The sequence below is a fragment of the Lissotriton helveticus genome, chromosome 11 (genome assembly GCF_964261635.1).
Source record: "Lissotriton helveticus chromosome 11, aLisHel1.1, whole genome shotgun sequence".
In the NCBI taxonomy this organism is placed as follows: Eukaryota; Metazoa; Chordata; class Amphibia; order Caudata; family Salamandridae; genus Lissotriton; species Lissotriton helveticus.
This window is the reverse complement of record NC_136072.1, coordinates 1,060,466,735-1,060,489,228: the sequence shown is the minus strand read 5'-3', so window position 1 is coordinate 1,060,489,228 and position 22,494 is coordinate 1,060,466,735. Positions and strand designations below refer to the sequence as shown.

The 22,494-nt window shown below is 45.8% G+C and overlaps 1 protein-coding gene across 2 annotated transcripts in view; it reads left to right on the top strand.

Annotated features, from left to right (window-relative positions):
• ABCB9 (ATP binding cassette subfamily B member 9) overlaps window positions 1-22,494 on the top strand; it is a 141,922-nt gene that overhangs the window by 55,397 nt on the left and 64,031 nt on the right. For both annotated transcript variants that reach the window (XM_078667579.1, XM_078667580.1), the window contains one exon: window positions 21,131-21,259. In XM_078667579.1, coding sequence (XP_078523705.1) covers window positions 21,131-21,259 — 129 coding nt within the window. The remainder of the gene's footprint in view (window positions 1-21,130; window positions 21,260-22,494) is intronic.

The window sequence follows — 22,494 nt, the reverse complement described above, 5'->3', positions numbered from 1 at the left end:
GGATCGTATCTTCCATTGTCGCGAGAGTTTGATCTGTGACATGGGTTGCCATAACGAAAAATAAGGACTAGGAATAGGATTCCTGCAATTAGTCCCAGGATCAGGGGAAGTCCGCCAAAAATCGAATGGACGAAATCTGGAAAAATACCCAGTATGGCTTTGAATGGTGTTAATGCCATCGAAAATACTGTCTTAAATACCTTTGAGACCCCAGTGGTATCAGAAATATTTAAGATTTCGCTCAGGATTTCCGCGAAATGTACGGGGGAATTAGTTGGTAATAATGTATGTATCTCTGCAGTCGTCCTTGCGACTTGTAGATCATACGTTTCTTTTGATGACGTGAGCCTTGTAGGCGTCTGAAGAAGCACTGTTTTCATTCTGCTTAAAGTGTCTATTCGAATAGAAGTAATTTTCAAACTGGGCCATGCCCTCGCCTCCCTGTCTGGAAAGGAGCTGGGGAACAAAGAACGTCCACAGCACTTGACCTTCGCCGTAGTAGTTACTAGATAAGGAGTCCCGGGCATAAGACTGCAACATCTGCGGTCTACAATAAGAATGTAACTCCCATTATAGAGTCTTTGAAAGAATGGTTCTATTTCAGTTGCAGGTGCGCCTTGCTGGTGACATGAAAGGTTGTATGAATTCCCTTCACAGGCTCCGTGCAAACTAATACCGTTACACAGAAGCGTGCCGCTTAGTGACATATCACAATTGTTGCCACTAAGAAACACTTTCTGTTCTTTATTACTGACACATGCATGTGAATAGGGCAGGTTCCAAGTTGTTTTAAGGTACCCCTTTCCCAATTTCTCGTACATGCCAGCCTGTATATATTTTTGGCAGTATTGAAACCTGAAGGTTGAGATTGGAATATTTATTATTCCGTGGATTATCCATTCACTGACAGGTCGTTCTGACATTGTCATTGGTAATCTTTCTAGTTTTTCAATACTCAAGATTGTGTAATCAGCACCCTTTTGCGCCATACCGATTTGTCTATCAGTAAGGTTAAAGATTTGGAATAGTGACGTTGTGTTGATTAAACGCCAAGGCACATAGCCTGAACGCAGATTTTGTAACGTCCAGCCAAGCTGTACAATAGAACGCAATTGTGACTGTCCATGTTGTAATAACAGTAAGTCTTGCGATAATATATCGATTGCTGAAGACACAATGCTGTCTAATGAAAAAATTCTGGAGGACAGAGTCATTAGCCCATTGTCCACTACAGAAAGTGATTTTTCCAAATTGATACGGTCAATTTCCCGTATTCTTTCTGCTGTTTCAATTTGAGTAACCTTCCAGGCCTCATTATATGCTGCATATACAGAGGCTGCTATGAAACGCTTTTGACGCTGTTTGCGTGGTCCCATTATGAAATCACGCAAGTCAGCACCATCAGTAAGTAAAGTAAGGTGTTGCTTAATTTCAGGCAGTGTGGAAGTTTGTAGCCATTGAAGGCATAATTTGCCCACACTGTAGGTTGTTATTATCCCTGGGTGATGTCTTTGGGGATATCTAGGGTCTGGCCTGGTCATTTTGAAACCCTGTGTTTTATTCAGGAATCTATTTTGACAGTTATTAGTATCTGTTGGCCAGATCAACCACTGTTTCCAATCAGGATGTGTTCTGTTTTGGTTAAGTATATGGTTTACGTCTATTTTTTCATCTGTATCAGAGTTATTGCTAAACATTGTAGGCTTTGGAATAGACGGGTTATTTAAATCTTTGATTTTGGCTAAGCCAAGACAGGTGGTTTGTTGAACAGTGTCATTTAAAAATATCATTTGTTCTGGGATCATGCAGGCTCTAAACAAAGCTTCTAAACCCTGTACTTGCCATTCTTTTGTACCCCAAACACTTTTCAAATCAACATTTTTGTCCCAATAATCAAATCCAAAAGTATTCATTTTTTCAAAGAATGAATCTGAATATATCAATTTTGTGTTGGTTATCATGGTTTTCATCCCTGTCTTGTTTGACAATTTAAAATAAAATGTTTCAGCATTACTTGTATTAAAACCTGAAAAATATGAATATTTGTCATAAACGGTTCTAGAGCTCCCTTTTGGAGGTGTTGCACAATGTTCCCATTGATTATAATTTAAAACATTTCTAGGTTGTGCAGATTTATGCAAGAAATGGTTACCATAATGGTTATAGCAATACATACTATCATAATTTGTAGAACCTTGCAAATAATCATGTTTTGTAAATTTAGCAGACATTACTAAGTCAGACATCATGTTGTTAATACTTTCAAAGTCCAATCATCAGCAAATGAGTTTGGTTTTGCAAAGTCACTCAAGGAGATCTTGATTTGGTGTGGATATTTCAGGATTTCGACCGGACCATAAATTTCATAGTCAGTGTTGTCCCAGGCTACCCCACCAGGTATCGGAATTGCTGTGAAGTTGGCTGAAGAAAGTTCTGAAAAAAGTTCTCTTTTCTCGACGTGTGAAGATGTGTGTGGTTTGAGGACCAAGTTGATGTTCTGACTTGCTGTGTCCATTTTAGCATATTTTCCCTCAATGAAGCGTCCCAAAGTAAATACCATGATGAGCCAAAGTATGAGGATAAATGCACCAAAACCCACCCAAAATTCAATCCATGGAGAAACCAGATATGTTTCTTTCAGTTGTTTCAAAAGTTCCTTAGCTTTGTCTTTAAAGGATTTGGATGATGGCTGTGTCTTTGATTCACTGAAACCTTCAGAGGAATCATCGAAGTTGATGAAGTAACCAGATGCAGTTCTGTCAATTGTTCCAATTGGTTCAGGATTTTTGTTTCTTGCATTTTCACTTGGTACTTCAGTATAGATTGGTGTGTCTCTGCTAAATGTCTTTATTTGGGTTTTCAGAGGTCTGAGTTCTATTGCATTGTTGCATAGTCCTTGTTGTTCTTCTGTAGGCGTTTCGAATGTGATGAGCCTCTTTGTTAGGACCTCTGTACTGGTAGCAAACCTTGGTGTTCTGCTACTTATTGGGAGTCCACTTGGCCTACCGTTTGTTATCGGCCACATGTTGTGGTTTTACCAGGTCGATGGATACAACTCGGTTCTCCTTTTTTCCAGCAAGTGGCGGTAGTACAACTGATCTTGTCCCGTTGACAGACAAGACAGGAACTGCTTTTCTGTAAGAAGGCCCAAATTCCTTCTTTACCGCGATCTTCTCCCTGACTAGATCCCCGACTTTTGGAATCCAGACAGGTCTTGCTGGGACAGGTGGTGATTCTTCAGTGGTTGTTGGCTGTTGTTTCAACTGTATGTTGCTCAGGTCTTTTCTTGTTTTGTTTAAGTCCTGCAAAATAGCCAAACGGTCTTTGACATCAAAGGTTTTTTCTATTACCACTGAAGTCTGACTATCAAGGTCAGAGATCAACATCCTAGTTCCGAATAATAATTCGTACGGACTGAATCCCTTCAGAGAATTTCTTGGCAAGTTATTTAGACTACGTTGGACACTTATTAGATGTTTGACCCACCCAGCTCCCGAACCTAATATCCTTTCCATTATAGATTGCTTTCTGCCTTGGTTTTTTCTTTACACCATCCCATACACTCAGGAAGGAAGTGAGAAGATTCCCGCTGGGCTGTGCTCATTTGGCCATGTTCTCCCCCCGCCGGAGGGCTAGAGTGAAAACAATGGTCAAACATAGCATGCTCTTAGCGTATATGCCATTTAGACTCGCAAATCTTGTATAACAGTCCGGACGTCAGCCGAGTGCTGTGGATCTACATTATAAGTGGGAACTAGCCTGTATATGTTAATCGCAAGCCATTCTTTTTAGTGGTGATGTTATCTGCAGTCAGATTCCACCGTATTTTATTTTTTCTCTCCCCACTGCGATTTCTGTTGCAGTTTGGGCAGTTTTTTACAAACATGGTATGATGTAGGCTCATGCCTGGCCACCAGTACCGTGATTGTAAATCTTCCAGAGAATCTTTTAGTTTGAGGTGTCCAAGACCCTCACCCATATGTGCGTCTGCGATTAACAAGTGTCTCCTGTCCATGTTTGGAATCACTCTATCCCCCACTCCAGGGATTCGAGCAAAAGGGACGGAGTTTGCATCGATTATGTATGTATAATTGAGTGGATAGTTGATCGGTAATGCTGAGCAGTCGCCTTTTGATGACGTTTTCACCGCCAGCAATGTTTCACCGTCAATGTATTTCAATGTACGCTTTTTTCGAACTACGGGAGCCGATTTAGTGGCTGCCGCTGCGGCTGTTTCAGCCAATGAATTCCCTACAACGTGAACGCCATCACGCTGATGACTCAGTGAGTGAGTCACGTGAGTCTTTGGTAGTTCTTTTTGTAAAAGAGCTATTTGTTCCCAGAGCATTCTCTGCTTTATTGGTGCATCTGTGTCATCTTTGTAACCGTTCTGAATCCATGTCTGCAAGTCGCTGTTATATGATTTGACGCAGTAATATGAATCTGACACTATAAGTGTCGGGAATTCGCGATCCGCATTATCTAGCGCCATTTTCAATGCGATTATTTCAGTTTGTTGTTCTGAATTAGTTTCTACTGAGTGTGATTTTGTTAAAAGAGGTTTTAATATACCTCGGCGCCACACTTCTTTTGTAATCTCACATGTGGGGTTGTATGCTTGTTCTCCCCAAACGGAGGGTTGAGCATGTCCGTCTGTGTAGATTACACAGGCGTAATGTCGTAGAGGCAGAATGTCGATTGGCAGAGGATACGTCTTTTCATATTTTCGATTTTTTAATTCTTCTAGTTCTGGATCAAAGTAGTAGTATACTTTGTCCGTTGTGATTGAATTCACCCATTGTATCCATTCCGGATTCAATGTTGTTGTTGGTAAATTACACGGTGTTGTTAGTGCCTCAAAGGCTGATTCTGCTGTTCTGACTGAGATATGTCTACCATCAGCTATGTCTTTTTCTCTAGCTATTGCGGTTTGAACTGCACGAATTATTTTTTCCGTATTACTGAACTTCTGTTCAGCTTCTGTGTACATGTGTGATTTAAATGCAATTGGTACCTTTTCTCCCTCGTTAGAGGTCAGGTATGTGAATCCGCATCTCCCTGGGATGACTCGGATCACAAGGTTGCGTGTATTATCACGGGTTTCTAATTTTGTTTTAATTAGCATGTCTGTTTGTAAGGATCTCAAAATTTCTGTGTGTGTTTGAGTCCAATTGGATCTTTTAAAGTCTGGTTTAATTAGATCATAAAGGGGCTTTACCCTTTCTGCGTAATTTGCAATGTATGTTCTTCCGAAATTTAGGAAGCCTAGAATTGACTGTAGGTTTTTTAGTGTTTTAGGAGCTTGGATCACGGCACATTTCTCTAGGAAATTGTCTGCCAGGCTTTTGCCTTCACTTGATAACTCATATCCTAAGAATAGGACTGTCAGATGGGCAATTCTGGACTTTTTAAAGTTGAATTTGTAACCCTCTGCAGCGAAACCAAGTATTATGGTGTTCACTCTTTTCAAGTGAGTCTCCAAGTCATCATCTGTTAAGTAAATGTCATCGACATAAGATAATGCTTCATCATCATATAGTTGTAGTAATTCTGTTACTCTCGCTGAGAATACCCCCGGGCTGTTCTTGTACCCCTGGGCTAACCGACAGAATTGTTTTTGAGTGCCATTTACTGAGAATGCAGTTAAATATCTGCTCTCTGGTGCTATGTTTTAACAAAAGAATCCATTGGAGATGTCCAAGGTAGTTTTGTATTTTTTGCGCACTATGTTATTCATTAGTGCAGCACTGTGTGAGTTTTGCACTGCAAAAGTTTTGCAACATGTGTTAAGGTGTCGGTAATCCAAAACTAGACGATATGAATTGTCTGGTTTGGAGACCGGAAACAAAGGATTGTTCATTTGTGAGGTGCAAGTTTCAATCACCCCCTGGTATTCTAGCTGATCTAGTATTTCATTTACTTGTTTTTTAGCTTCTTGCTTGATTGGGTACTGCCTTTGTGCAGTAGGTTGTGATTTTAACTGGATTTTGTGAGGAGGAGAATCCTCATCCCATCCTACATGATTTTTATATAAAGCAGGTGCTAAGGCCACTGCCCACTTTCTAGCAAGTGTATATTTTTTATGAATCGGGATTTGATTCGAGAAGGCAGGCATAATTACTTCTTCGCCATGAGGGCACTCCCTGACAAACTCTGGTGGCCAGTCTTTTTCAGCTAGAAGGATGTCATAGCCTTTGGACAGGTTATCCCAAAATAGTCCCCTAATTTTCCTAGTCTTATCTCCCTCTATACGTAATGTTATCTCGTATATCTTGTGGGGCTTGCTAACTCTGGTGTCTGCAGTTTCCACTTGAAGGTATTCATTCGTGTCCACTGTCTCCAGATGATTCATAAGGACTTTGCGAGCTATGCTCACCTCTGCTGCGCTGTCTAGCATTGTCTGAGCCCACTCTCCGTTTTTCAGTTGTGTCCTCAGTATTCTCGGCATTGTTAACTACCTTTATACTGGCTACCTTCTTTTTTGGAAATTGTAATTTCTTTTTCAGTTGAGCAGGTTCCTTGTCTTTGGACTTGGCGTGCTCTTCTGATCGTCCTCTTCTTTCCGATTTCTGCGAGGAATTCTGAAAAGATTGAGAGGGACGTGTATCAATGTCTTGATATCTATCAGGTTTTTTAATATTATCCCTATTTCTAAGGTTATATCTATTCCCAGAGGGGTCACTCTGCGGTGACCTCTGTCTTTGGTTTGGAGATTTCTCTCTTCGCCTAGGAGACCTTCCTCGGGACTGGAATTTCTTTTCTTTAGGATTGGATTGTTTGTTTCCATCCCAGTTCTTTTTTGGTGAATTATTATTATTAAAAAATATTTTTTCTGGACTTGTAGTCAGTTGCGGTTTTACTGGTATTCCACCTAGACTATCTCTGCCTAGTTCTTCATAGGATTTTTCTATGATTCTGGCAATTTCAGCTGGTTGGTCTGCTATATCTGTCTCTTTTAACCTCTGGCGGATCGCCACGTTTGCTGCTTCACCTTTTATGTTGGCTAGTAATATAGCCGAGACCTGCTTGAAGTCTTTCAGTAATTTCATACCAAGAGTTAAAGCAGGTTCTGGACCGTATTCATCTTGAATTTGTTTTAGCACATCTGGTATTACCGAAATGGATGGAACACCGTGCGTTTTTGTGTAGATGGAAGCAAAGACTGTACCCCAAGTGTCACAGTCCTCAATGTGTGGTGCGATTCCCATTGGGAGACATATAGTCAGAATCCTGTGTTTTTCCAGCGGGGTGGTGTCAGGAAACACCGCCTCTATTTGGGTGATTTTCTGTGCCAACCAGAATGGTATTTGTTCCCGTTTAGCTGGAACTTTACCTAGGCAGGATTGGATGTTCTGTGGTGTGATTTTATTTGTGTTCCCCTGGTGAGGGGTCAGCTGTGAAAATTTAATCGCTGGCTGAATTGTTGAAGTCCGCATTACATACTGAACTAATTGTCTATGAATTTTTAGTAGTTGTTTTAGCTGTATTAACAGCTCTGCTGCAGGCATTCTATCGATGTCTGGATGTGGTGTGTATCCGGCTAAGACCGGCCACGTTGCTCCTGGTCTTCCTAAAGGACCGAGCCTTGTAATGTGATTATTATGTTTTAGGGCGCCATCAAATAAGAGCAAATGCTCTTGGAATTTGAGTGGTACTTCCACCTCCTCGAAAGGAGTGTATGTTTCAGGAGGTTCCTCTACTTTGTAATAGTGGAAGTACTTTGTTACAGCATTTGCTGCTGGAAAATGTATCCATGAATAGTATACCTCTGTCTGCCGATATTCGTGTGCCTCAATTACGAATATGACTGTACCACCTCTAGGTGTCAGTCCATTTTCTATAAGTTTCAGAGTTATAGATCTTCTTTTGGCGACCTGGATGAGTATTATATCCGGGTCTGCATCGAGTGCTGTAGTATCAGCTGCTGCTATTTCAGCTGCTAATCTAACTGCCTCTCTTTCTTCATCACTGTCTTCCATTTTATTGACAGGATGGTATTATGTCTATTTGCAGATCAGGTTTCTTTATGGAAACAGAGATTAGATGCACAATACTTTGGAACTGTTTATCCTTCAACGTTGACTTGACCAAGAACCATACATAGGAGTTCCCTCCTGCGAGGTTTTGGAGGATATAACCTTTCACCCACTCCAGACGTCTTTGGAGTATTTGGGAAAAGGGGTCTGAGTGAGAAAGCACGACTGAGTTACTCTAAATGTCTTACGTTAGTTTTATCGCCCTTTCCAAACGCGTTGGGCGCCATGTAGTGTAGCTCCTATTTTCCCAATAGGCTCTGCGCATTGGAATAGTACCTACAATAGTAAAGGCCTAGACCAGACGTTAACTAGGTCTACTACTGTCGATACTAGACTTAATTTTTGGGTTTGCCAGCTAAGCTCAGAGTTCGCTAGAAACGTTCTCGAATGTTCAAGGAAGGAATTAACTCCCCTGATTAGACAAGAAGGGATTTAGTTTCTGACAACCATAGAACATGACAACTTTGCTCTCCCCTAATCAAGAGTCAATCTCAAGAGTCGTGTGAGCACAAGGCAATTATTTTACTCAGTCAGTACGTGCATTCTTAGTCTCATCAGAATGTAGAGAAAAGGAAGAGACGGGCGTGTTCAATAAAAAGGTGTTATTTATTGATCAGTCTCTTTTCTCATACATGAGAAATGGATCGATATTATTGCAATACTTATAGTTAAGTAAAGTGCATACATTAAAAGCAATAGTATAAAATAATACTGTAAAAACATTGATATGGTTTCTGAGCCATATGATGTTTTAAATGATTAAAATATATTTACATACACATATACATTTGACTAAACGTACTCAACTGGTGTTTCTAAATACGCCTACCCCGTGTACCTGACCTAAGTCTAATGCGTGGGCGGGAATAGAAAGTTACAGTTTAAGTTAAGTTTGTTTTTGCCAAGTGAATAACTAAAGAATTCTCTGTGAGGGGTTATTCAGTTCTGTACCTGGAATTTAGGATGAATGAGGAATGGTATCTCTTTCTCTGCTCTCGATATTCCAGGCTGCCTGCGAGGGCTACCCGGAAGCGCCGGTGCTGGGTCTCTCGGCTTGAGATAGCAGCGCGTCTCTCAGCGCGTCAGGAAGGCGGGGCTGCTGCCAGCGGGGTCTGCTTCTGCTCTCGGCTTCGGCAAGTATGGCTGCTCCGTCTTGTCACCACGCGTGTGTTTGCATAGGGCAAGGTCGGCAATATTTATACCTTAAAGGTGCCGGGATTGACGTAAGGATGGACATAGGTACGTCAATAAAGATGTCATACGACTTGCTCGTTAGCACATTCTTTACTAAAGTTCTCTGTGAAATCAAAACAATGGCCGCACGGATTATCCAGTTTGTCATAGGTTTGATTTGTTATGAGAACGTCGTATGCCTTATCAGGGGCTGGAGGAATGTCGCTTGTCTAATTAGATCTCAAGCGTTATGACCTAATCAGATAACACGTTCCTGTGCCGTAGTGTGACTGCGTCAGATAACGGTATCTGCATCATGGGGGCTGTTCTTGCCTCATGGGCTGACTGTTAGTTAACTAGCTAGTTAGTTTAACCAGAATAGGGTCAGGAATAGGGGGATCGATTCAGAACCTATAGAAATACACGACAAGCCGAGGAACAGGACGACTCAGACTCGGACGATAATGGTGGACCCTGTTACTTTAACTGGGCGGAGCTGGACAAAGACATCGTCACTGGACACGCCCCCTCGACTCAGGTAAAGGACGCCCAGGAACACACTCAGGTGTGTTATGCACTCGGAGGAGGCGGAGGTGAGAGCGACGGAGAGAGAAGAGGAGAAGAGGACGAACGGAGATTGAGGACGGCGACGGAGGAGAGGCGGGAGCGGAGGAAAGAAGAGGAGGCAGGAGGAGAGACGAGAGACCATCGGAGGCAGGAGGCAGGAGAGGAGACGAGAGAACATCGGAGGCAGGAGGCAGGAGAGGAGACGAGAGAACATCGGAGGCAGGAGGACGAGTTGGGACTGGAGGAGAGAGGACGACGGGGAAAGCCAGGAAGCCATCAGGAAGGCTCTTCGCCCAGCCACACTTCATCGAGGGAAGTGTGGCTACCAGAGGTACGGTCATGGCTTGCGGGCTGGGCGGGCTTTAAGTGGGCGAAACCACCATAGCCGTACCACACTCACATCCTATGCACTACCCCTACCCTCACTACCCAGCACCCTAGAGCCGAGTTGTGCACGTGTGAGTCCTCACTCCCTATCCCTGTGTTAACGGTCCGACCAGGATCCTAAAGCGCTGTTGTTTGTTTTCTTTACCCCCTGACGAGACGGCCCGACACCGTGGAGGAGAAGGACCGGACTCCCAGTCCCAGAAGACACCGGGACGAGAGGAAAACTGCGTCGGAGAAACGCCTACAAAGACTGACGGAAGAGGCAGAGTCAGCACTTCCCTATTACCGGAGAACTGTAAACCGCAAACGCACTTTTAAGTTAATAAAGCCAGCGTTACCCAGAATCCCAGTGTCTGTGAGTCTCCTTGAGGAGATATTACCCAGCGCAGCAGCCTCGACCCCTCCCATACCTAAGGTCCAAGTCCCGGGCAACCCCGAAGTACCACAAGTGGTGGAGAATGCAGGCACCTCGATAGCCATCTGGGACACGACGATGGAGGAACTACTGCAACGGTTAGTGAAGGGGCAGGAGCAGTTGGGGTGGGCGATCGAACAGCAGATAGCCACAGCCCAAGCGGACAGAGATGTGCTCAGGGACTCCGTAGTAAAGACCCTGGGGGAGCTGCAGCCGATAAGGATTGATCAAGCCGGAAATCCAGTGCGGGAAGTAAGAGCACCCCCCACCCCCTCCGGCATATCCCTACAAAAATATATAGCGGGAGAGGACCCGGATGCTTTCCTTGTAAATTTCGAGAGGGTAGCCCTCGCATGTGGATGGCCTTTGGAGAAATGGCCGTTTTTTTTGGCACCTCTGCTGACAGGTGAAGCACAGGCCGCGTACCAGGTGGCCAATGGAAATGGTCAGACGCCCTATGCCCAGATAAAGGTCATCATCCTCGATCACCTAGGGTTAGACGCAGAGGCATATCGCGTCCGCTTCCGTAAGGAACGAGGGACCCCCGGCGAGAACCCTAAGACTCTCTTCTTTCGCCTAAAGGCAGCCGCCGATAAGTGGCTAACCCCCGCACAGAGCAACAAGGAGGCTATCATGGACAAAATATACTTAGAGCAATATCTAGAGGCTCTACCATTCGGGACCCAACGGTGGTTAAGGCAACACTCTAACCTGACCACCGCGCAAGCCATAGAAATGGCATCAACGTTTTCAAGGGCCCAACCCCGGCTACACCCCATGGAACCTGAAAGGAACATCAGACCCCCGCTTCGTGTTGACAGGAAATCCAGACCCCCTCCTGGGCTACCTGCACCCAGACCGGTGCATCCAAACGTGACCCCATTGAGAGGGCCTCAATGCTTCGATTGCGGCACCTGGGGCCATATTGCTCGGTTTTGCCCTAAGAAGAGGATACAGGAAGAACCCATGGAGGTTGGCTATCTACCCAGACCGGTGATGTTTTCTGCGGAGCTGGGAGGGGCATACCACGTGAGTGTCCTGGTGAATGGCAGGAGCATCAAGGCTCTGTTGGACTCGGGGTGCAAACAGTCGGTGATGCAGGGTAGGTTTGTGTGTGTTTCCCAGATAATACCAGAATCCCTAGTGCATATAAAGTGTGTCCATGGGGACGTGAAGAGCTACCGGGTCGCTTGTGTCCCCTTAGAGTTGGAGGGGGGGCGGCAGACAGTGGTGAAGGTTGGGTTGTTGGACAGCCTACCAGAAGAGCTCATATTGGGAACAGATAACCCACACTTCCTAGATCTTTTTTCTGAGACCTTGAAAAGAGGGGGAGTGAAACCAAAGCCAGTACTCATAGCCCCCGATCCCTGGGAGGGCGACAGAAGCTTTCAGTTCGCCCAAGCCAACGACTCCACATTATTTAACGCCTGGGAACAGGCTCATGCAGAACAGGATAATCCCAATCCTAGATACCCCCGATTTCTGATACAGGAAGACCTGCTGTACAGGCAGGGGAAGCAGGGTGACCCTAAACAGCTCCTTGTCCCAGTATGCTTCAGAGAACAGGTTATGTTTTATGCCCACAGCCCCACACACATCTACTAGCAGGACACATAGGCAGTGAGAAAACCACGCAGAACATCTTAAAGAATTTCTATTGGCTAGGGGTCTATCAGGACATCAAGACACACTGCCAGACCTGCGACGTGTGCCAACGCAAAAACATGCACAGACCCCCGGCTGCTCCACTGCAGCCACTACCGATCATAGGGACCCCATTCGAGAGAGTGGCGATGGATCTCATCGGGCCCCTCCCGAAGACCGGCAGAGGAAACCAATACGCCCTGGTCATTGTGGATTACGCCACCAGATATCCCGAGGCTTTTCCCCTCAAATCACCCACCTCCAAAAACATCGCGGAGAAGTTCCTGGAATTGTTCCTCGGGTGGGATTCCCGAAGGAGATACTCACTGACCAGGGCACTCCTTTTATGTCACGGGTTATGAAAGAGGTGTGCCTCATGCTGGACCTCCATCAAATCAAAACATCAATCTATCATCCCCAGACAGACGGGCTTGTGGAGCGCTATAACGGAACACTAAAAAGCATTTTAAAGAAAATGCTGGCCGCTAACCAGACCGACTGGGACCGTTTGCTTCCCCTGGCGCTCTACGTTATCCGAGGGCACAAACAGAGCAGTCTTGGCTGTTCATCGTTCGAACTGCTATACGGTAGACACCCCAGGAGCCTACTAGACATGACAAAAGAGTATTGGGAAGCCGAACCCACAAGAGGCACAAAAACGCTGCTTGAATATAGCCAGGCTCTCAGAAACCAGATAGGAAAGATAAGGGAACTGGCTTATTCGCAACTGGAGAAGAGTCAAACCAAGCAAAAATCCCACTATGACAAGGGGAAGAAGTGGAGGAAACTCGAGGTGCACGATTGGGCCTTGGTGTTGTTACCCTCAACTACGAAGAAATTCCAAACGGAGTGGCAGGGGCCCTATCAAGTTCTGGAAACCATCGGGAATACCACCTACCGCCTACGCTTACCCGGACGGAAAAGTCAGATTTTCCACATAAATGTCCTGAAAAAGTGGCTAGGGGTGCCTCCCCTCAACGCCTATACGATTCCGGACAAAGACCACCAGAAAGAAAGTACGATACACAACCTTGTCATCAACGATGAGATTTTCCAAGAACAACGAGAAGGACTACAAAGAGTCCTACACCGATGTGCGGGCGTCTTCTCGGACCTACCCGGTTCCACTAACCTGGCTGAACACCGGATTGAGACCCAGAAAGGGATCATCGTCAAACAACGACCATATCGGATACCTGCGGCCAAACGGGAAGCTATCAGCAGGGAGGTGAAAGAAATGATCCGCCTAGGAGTCGTCCGTCCATCAACAAGCGAATGGTCATCCCCAATCGTGATGGTGCCGAAACCAGATGGGAGCAGCAGGTTCTGTATGGACTTCCGGGCCCTCAACGCCTTATCATCCTTCGATGCCTACCCTATACCAAGGATCGATGAGTTAATCGAGAAATTGGGGGAAGCTAGATTCATCAGTACCCTGGACCTGACCAAAGGGTACTGGCAGGTACCATTACGCGAAGAAGACCGCAAGAAAACAGCGTTTTCTACCCCCGACGGTTTATACGAATTTACCGTACTCCCTTTCGGATTGCACGGAGCTCCGGCAACATTTCAAAGGCTGATGAATGAGGTGCTCCGGGAACATCAGGCCTACAGTTCAGCATACTTGGACGACATCATTATCTTCAGCCCCGACTGGGAGACACACCTCCGACATTTGGAAACCGTCCTGCTTCAACTAATCAAAGCTGGCCTTCACGTCAATTCGAAGAAATCGAAGATCGGATTTCAAAAGGTAAAATACCTCGGATACGTGTTGGGTCACGGACTCATAGAGCCACAAGATGAGAAGGTCCGAGCTATTGCAGACACCCCGTTCCCCACCAATCTCCGAGACATGAGGGCCTTCCTGGGGCTGGTGGGGTACTATAGACGATTCATACCCTCCTTTTCGGACATAGCAGCCCCCCTCACAGATACCTTGAGGAAACAAACCCCAAAAATCGAGTTTCAGAATCCCACCCCTGAGATGAGAAAGGCGTTCTTTTCCCTCAAAAAAACGATAACTTCCCGTCCGGTGCTGGCCTCTCCTGACTTTACCAGACCCTTCGTATTGCACACAGACGCCTCCGACTTTGGGATCGGGGCTGTATTGTCACAGGTGACAGAGGAAGGGCACGACCACCCCATCTTGTTCATTAGCAGGAAATTGTTCCCCAGGGAGGTGAGGTACCCCACGATCGAAAAGGAATGCCTGGCGATCAAGTGGGCAGTGGATAAACTACGGTATTATCTGGAGGGACACACATTTAGCTTGTTCACCGACCATGCCCCTCTGCAATGGCTGAGCCGCAACGCATCCAACAACCCCCGAGTCATGCGATGGTTCCTATCATTGCAGCCCTTTTCCTTCAAAGTCATGCACAAAAAGGGGAAGGAAAATGTAAGTGCGGATTATCTGTCCAGGTATCCTCTCCCCGATCGGGAGAATCATAGGGGGGAGGTGTGTGACGGGGTGGACGCGGGTCCACCTGGCTTACCTGTCTCACCTCTCTTTGAACAGCATACAGGGGCCTGGCGGGGAGCCGAGGAACAGGACGACTCAGACTCGGACGATAATGGTGGACCCTGTTACTTTAACTGGGCGGAGCTGGACAAAGACATCGTCACTGGACACGCCCCCTCGACTCAGGTAAAGGACGCCCAGGAACACACTCAGGTGTGTTATGCACTCGGAGGAGGCGGAGGTGAGAGCGACGGAGAGAGAAGAGGAGAAGAGGACGAACGGAGATTGAGGACGGCGACGGAGGAGAGGCGGGAGCGGAGGAAAGAAGAGGAGGCAGGAGGAGAGACGAGAGACCATCGGAGGCAGGAGGCAGGAGAGGAGACGAGAGAACATCGGAGGCAGGAGGCAGGAGAGGACACGAGAGAACATCGGAGGCAGGAGGACGAGTTGGGACTGGAGGAGAGAGGACGACGGGGAAAGCCAGGAGGCCATCAGGAAGGCTCTTCGCCCAGCCACACTTCATCGAGGGAAGTGTGGCTACCAGAGGTACGGTCACGGCTTGCGGGCTGGGCGGGCTTTAAGTGGGCGAAACCACCATAGCCGTACCACACTCACATCCTATGCACTACCCCTACCCTCACTACCCAGCACCCTAGAGCCGAGTTGTGCACGTGTGAGTCCTCACTCCCTATCCCTGTGTTAACGGTCCGACCAGGATCCTAAAGCGCTGTTGTTTGTTTTCTTTACCCCCTGACGAGACGGCCCGACACCGTGGAGGAGAAGGACCGGACTCCCAGTCCCAGAAGACACCGGGACGAGAGGAAAACAGCTTCGGAGAAACGCCTACAAAGACTGACGGAAGAGGCAGAGTCAGCACTTCCCTATTACCGGAGAACTGTAAACCGCAAACGCACTTTTAAGTTAATAAAGCCAGCGTTACCCAGAATCCCGGTGTCTGTGAGTCTCCTTGAGGGGATATTACCCAGCGCAGCAGCCTCGACCCCTCCCATACCTAAGGTCCAAGTCCCGGGCAACCCCGAAGTGCCACAGAAGCTCATACAACATTACTGAGGAGGTACAAGGCGGAGGTCATTAGAATCAAGCAGCAATATTTTTCAACCCTTACCTCCTCCCTGTCTTCCTCGAAAGAGCTTTTTAAAATCGTTGACTCTCTTACCTCCCTGCAGATGCCTCACCCCGTCATTGGGTCGCAACAGCTCTGTAACGACATTGCCCAGTTTTTTCAATCAAAAATTGGGGATATTTACACTGCGTTAGAGCGGCAGAAATCCTCCTTATCCATTCCCCCTCCTCTTTTATTCCCCCCCCCCTTATTGGTGGCTGAGGTCTCCTCTCAGGGCAGTCTGGGTAGCTTTCCTCCCCTCTCCCTTTTAGACCTAGAGAATCTTCTTGGCAGGATTAGGTCGGGCTCCCCGCTTGACCCCTGCCCTCTTAAGCTCCTAAAGCAGTGCAAGGAGACTCTGTTGCCGCCACTTTTGGAGATTATGAACAGGGCGATGATGGACGGGATTTTTCCACCGCAGTGGAAGAGGGCAGTGGTGTAAAACCACTGCTGAAAAAATCCACGCTGGATCCGGGTGTGTTAAAAAACTTTTGCCCCATTTCCCTGCTCCCAGCCCCAACGAAGATGCTGGAAATACATCTGAACCAGCATCTCTCAGCCTTCCTGGAAAACTCCGATCTTTTTGATCATTCACAGCATGGTTTCAGGAGGGGGCATAGTACGGAGTCTGCCCTAACCATTGGGCTTGATAACATCCGCACTAGAGTGGATGAGGGCCAGACTACCCTGCTCATCCTCCTGGACCTCACTGCGGCGTTTGACACCCTCGCTCCCTCAGTATTAACATCTCGACTGAGGGAGATTGGGGTGGAGGGAGCTGCTCTCAGCCTACTTACCTCCTTCCTTGATCGGAGAGAACAGAAAGTCAAGCTGGGTGAGTTTCTATCTCCATCCCTTCCTGTGCACTGTGGGGTTCCTCAGGGGTCGGCATTAAGTCCGACCCTCTTCAACATCTATGTAACCCCACTGGCCAGGCTTATTAGATCTTTTGGGATGGAGGTAGTCTCCTATGCCGACGACACCCAGATCCTGGTCTCTCTCGCCCATTCTGTCACTCTGACTGCCTCCAATTTTAGACTATGCATGGAGGCCGTCGCCCAATGGATGATTAGCAATTCATTGAGGCTTAACGGCGAGAAGACAGAGATTCTGGTGTTCGGCGGAAAGAAGGAGATATGGTCGGCGGAATGGTGGCCCACCTCGTTGGCAGTCTGCCCAGTACCCACGGACCTGGCCAAGAACTTGGGAGTCCTGATCGACCCTTCGCTTAGCATGCAGCAGCAGGTGAACAGAACAATTGCTACCTGCTGGGGTGTTATTCACATTCTTAGGAAGATCAAACACTACCTGTCTTTGCAAGCGAGAAAGCAAGTCGTTGTAGCCCTTATAGGGTCGAGATTGGACTATTGTAATGAGTTGTATGCAGGGATCAATAAAGGCCTGCTGCAGCGCTTACAAATGGTCCAGAACGCCGCAGCGAGATTTGTTTTAGACCTGCCCAGACGTTCATCAGCCTCCGCTGCCAGGAAACTCCTTCATTGGCTTCCAATGGAGGATAGGATCCGTTTCAAAACTCTCTGCCTGACATACGGAGCCCTGGCAAGTAAGAGGCCGGGAGGAATAGGAGACCTTTTGGTCCCTTATTGCCCTTCCAGAAATTTACGTTCGGCTAAGAAGTCCCTGCTACGAGTACCTCGCATTCGTAGAGCTAAGTGGGGGGGCAGAGCTTTCTCGAGTCTTGCGCCAAAATGGTGGAACATTCTACCGGAAGAAATTAAGTCTCTGCCCACTATGCAAGCCTTCAAAAAGGCCTTGAAGACTCGTCTTTTTGCCAAAGCCTACTTGTAGTTTTGTTCTTGCCTTTTTTGAAGACTTTTGTCTGTTAGGCGCCTTGATGCCTCCGGGTTTTAGTTGCGCAATATAAGTTGTTTTTCATTTCATTTTTTCATTTCATTTCAAAAAGATGAGGCCATGTCCCCGTCGAACCAAAGCTACTGACACTTCTGAAGCTACTGCTGAACCAACAATGATCACCCCCGAAAGTAGGAAGCATAGTTGGTTCTGAACAGTCAGTGCTTGACGAGGAGGATGAAAAACCATTTCTGAGGCTGTGTTGAGCAAACCATTAGTGACTTGAGAAGAATGAAGAGCACGGAACATCCCCATGGCTAGAGCAGTCCAATGTGAAGGGACCACAGTGGTTAAATACTCTTTCTGTGTTAACAATATAAACCAAGGGTACTTATCCATGGTGATTCCAGAGAGAAGGGGGATAACCCGAACTGAGAGTTTCCTGATAGAAGTGTGAAGCTCAGAAAGCTTTGGCGGACTGTGGATGTTACTGTCCTACCTGTCTGTAGGCACCAAAAAGTCAGGGAAACTGCAAGAACCATTCTCTAAATGGTCTCATTTTCCTGAAGAGAATGAATTTGAAAAACCTATGTATGTCCATCAGGTCAATAGTAGAGCAGAATTGTATGAAAGGTTTGTGACTAAAAGCAAGCTGAATTACACTCCAACCCCAGCTCCTTCCAGGGACAGTAGAATGGCACAATTCTCCTCTAAATCCTGAGTGCCCTGTCTGAGAGATTACTGTTTTAACATGTTGCAGGTCCATTGAACTTACTTAAATGAACGGCTGGAGCCTACCCTCCACCAGTAAAATAGGGGTTTGACCTGCCTATATTCCTATAGCCAGTAGGACTATGTGATGAATAATTATGTACCCCATTGAAAGTATAATAGGTCTACAACTACATCATCTGCCCGTGGGAGGAAAGGCAGACTTGGCTAGAAAAAATAGGCCACAGGGATAGTCCGTGGGATGAAGGTTGATGCCAAGATTGTGCAGCAGGTCTGAAGAGCCTATAACAGATAGACAAATTCTTTACATCAAGTGTTTGTTTCACAATATCCTCTATCATCAACAGTAAAGCTTCTGCCTGAGGAAGGCCACCTTCAAAAGCGTAATCAACTGAGAAAAATCTGCTGCTCAGGAATAAACATTGAATTGACGCCCCTGCTGCCACTCCAGAGACAAGAGCAAAAGAGGCGGTGCTAGGTCTGGCCACGGGTATGCTGGAACCAAAAGAGTGTTGCAGTCCTACTAGCCCTCCAAAGCCTGGAAATCTTTCAAAAGGTATGGAATCATATAGGAACAATAGGTTTCTGACTCAGTGGCAAAGTACCATGCATCTTTGTCAGAGAAGTCTTGATCTCATCAACAGAACCTGTCACAGCTTCATTCTTTGAAACCACTGACATGTTGCCATGTGACGCTGGGAAGTCCACTCTCATCATGCTCTACATCAGATCTCTCAGTGTACATGGAGGACCAGAGACCTTCAAATAAATGAGTTCTTTTAACCTCACCTTACAGATTCCACAATAAGAGAAAGTCCAACTGCTGAGGTACCAATCAAGCATCCTCCAGACCCAGATTGTCTGCAGAGACAGAGATTAGGGCTTCACCCTAGAACCACAAGTTATCTCTTAAATGAGCAGCTACCTACTGTAGGGTTCTCCTTGAATTTTGCTTCGTTTGGACTAAGTATTTGATCATCTTTGAAACCCCCCCTCCTCCCCATTAGTCTTTTGGATCCAAATGTTAGTTTGCCTAAGCCTGGGGCGTTTTGGATCTGCAGAAAAAAACCACATGTCAAAAATTATAAGTATGGAAAAGAATGTATTTCAGACCTAGCTACATAAGATGGTGCACTGTGCGCACGAGGGGGTGAGGAGGAGGAGGCTGGCCGAGGGATCAGGGAGGCAGTAGGGCACCAGGACCTAGCAGCTACACTCCTCATTCAGAGGGCTACTTATGGATGAGGAGTTGCTTAATGAGGAGTGCTTTTAAGAAGGTTAGGGACAGGAGTAGTTGCATGATCAGCAGGCACTGTGATAGAGGCACATGGCCGTTAGCAGTGGCAAAGCAGGCGAAGGAGCAGCATGAGACGGGTGTATGTGCAGAGGCAGGCCTATGTTTAGGAATGTAATGGAAATCTAACCTACTGTGATGTGGTGCACTCTTATCTCTGAGTCTACTTCCACACCTGTGTTGACTAAAGAGAGGCTACCAAGAGCAGGTAAGTTATCCCTCAGAGACTGGACAACGTCCCAAAAATAGAGCTAAAAGTGGTTAGTACACTCGTCACCACCTTTACCCCCCCCCCCGGGCGTTGAGGGCCTCAGTCTAAAATATCTGGCTTTGGTCACCTCCCCTCCAGGTAAAGGCGATCACAGACTCCACATGTAAACTCATCTACTGAACTCACCTGAATGCATGGGAGTATTATCATATTCTATTCCCAAACTACACAAGGATGGTTTATTCAGCAACACAAAGCGCTTGCCTTTCAAAGGGAGACATGAAAAGCAGCAGTGGATTCCCGAGGCTGTATTTTTATCCTCTCCTGAGTTTATTGCCTCATTTAAACTGTCTGTGGTAGACATTCCATTCACTGGTCCAGTGGAGGACACGCTTCTGTCAAACCCACCGAGGAAGATCCACCTTATTTAAACATTCCTGCTTTGGGTATTTTTTTACCAGGTGGTTCCCGCAGATGAAGCCCCCATGTGGCACTAAACTCTGTGATATCAATTCCCTAATTCCCATGCTTCATGAAATGTGGGTTCTGGAAATTGTTCTCCACAGAGGAGGTATTCCTCCAGTATCCACATTCCAACTTGCCCTGGAGTGCTGGGAATTTCCTCAAGAGTATTTGCATTGTTTTCGTTGGATGATCATCAAGACTGCGCGGTCTTTCGCAGGAGACATACAAATGGGTGTTACAGAGGCCCTGCAGCCCCTGCGGTGTGTGGGGGGCTCCAGTGTTTCTTGTTTTGATGGCCTAGGCAGTATAAACTGGGCAGCTGATTTGACACTAGTTTGGCAGTGTCTCCACTGGTGAATGGTGAACCTGGTGGCAAAACCATTTAAGGCCTTGTCTTCGGGTCCATCAGAATACCCTGCTATCTTGATGGGAGAGAGGAACCCATGGAAGGGCTGGTGGGACTTTCATTTTATGGCTCAAGTCTTGTGAACTCCTGCCTCTGATTCACATTTAGGTATCTTAGTTTCTCTTTCTGCTATTCTTTCATTGTTTGTGATCCACTCCTTCAATAGTTTCTAGGCTCTGTAGGTTTTTGTTTCTGAATATTTCATTTTTTTCCATTGTCTTCCTGTCCTTTTTGGCCCATTTGACCCTCCTACTTATTGTTTGGCAAAAAATGTTGTTTAAAAAAAATATGGCATTAAATTGAAAAAATTCGATCAATGTTCATAAGTATATTAGTATGATCCTGCTTGGGATGACTGCAGATAGTGTATCCATATAAACAAGACTCTTCTTTTATTTCAGTTCACCCAGCTGGTTCTGCAGTTCAGCATCTTGTACTATGGATCACATCTTGTGATAACTGGTCAAATCAGCAGTGGGAATCTGGTTTCTTTCATCATTTACATCTTTCTGTTGGGGGACTGCATGCAGGTAGGTCCAGGTTCCCCATAGCAATATTGTCTAATGGTGGCCAGTCTCTATTTGATTTGGTAGGGGAAAGCAGGGGGTGGATAATACACGGGTTTGTGAAACTGTGGAACTTCACTACTTAGAGGTTGCAAAGTGTTTTAAAAAACGAGTGAAAAAAACAAAAGTAGGTTTCAATGGAGGAAAATAGCAGAAGAGGAGAATTCTCTTTTAGACAAAAAGGAAGATTCTGCAGCAAAAAAGTTATTTTGTTGGGATTTTTCAACCCGAAATGAAGTTGTGAACTCTGCACAACTGCACTGGCAGCGTTTTAATTCTACAAACAACTAGCCATAAACAGACCACAACTTTAACCAATGTTATCAGAGCAACATAAGATCCACAATGTTGGAATTTTCTTAAGTTTTTATTTTTTTCCAGTTTTTAACAAGTGTAGTCAGTCAGTCAGTGAAAATATGTTTATTCGGTCTAACAAGATCATAAAAGTACACAAGTGCATATATCAAACAATTAAAAAAAAACACATTTCATCTAAACCCATAGTTTAAACTAAATTGTCTTAGCAATAATCATTTTTGTGTCATTAGGAGCCTGAGAAAGACCTAAAATACATGGGGTGGGGGAAGGGGGTAAATCAATGTTAAAAACGGTGATACCTAAAGCAATGCCTTACAGTCCTTATGTAAAATACCATCGTATTTATGTCCAGCTAATGACACATCAGGTATGCACGTAGTACATAATTTGGCAGATAAATATGCATTTTAGACGACTTAAAAATATAAAAAACAGTGAAACATGATAAAGTGCATTATGTCTAAAATCGACTTCCCCAAAGAGAGTGTAAAACAGATAAAATGTTCACACCCCTCTTCAAACGTCTTTCTCAGCCTCAATGATGAGGCGAGAAAGCGAGCAACATCATAACGTGTGTGTACATCTGGAAGTAGTTGTAAATGCATGAGGGTGGGCTTGACTGGAAAAAAATACAAGAGTTTCAACAAGGACGATAAAATCATTCTTCAAGGGGTGTTATAAAATCTACAACAAAATGCAAAAGATCCTGGGGAGAGAAGTTGTCACAAGTGCACATTCTCATCTTCCTGGTAAGGAGCAATCTGTGATGACATTAAAAGTACTAAGCAGATATGTTCAATGGAGGGACCTGTTACAATAAATGCATGTCCTCGGAACAGGGGTTTCTCCAACTCAATACCCACCCAAACTTCGGTTTTCCC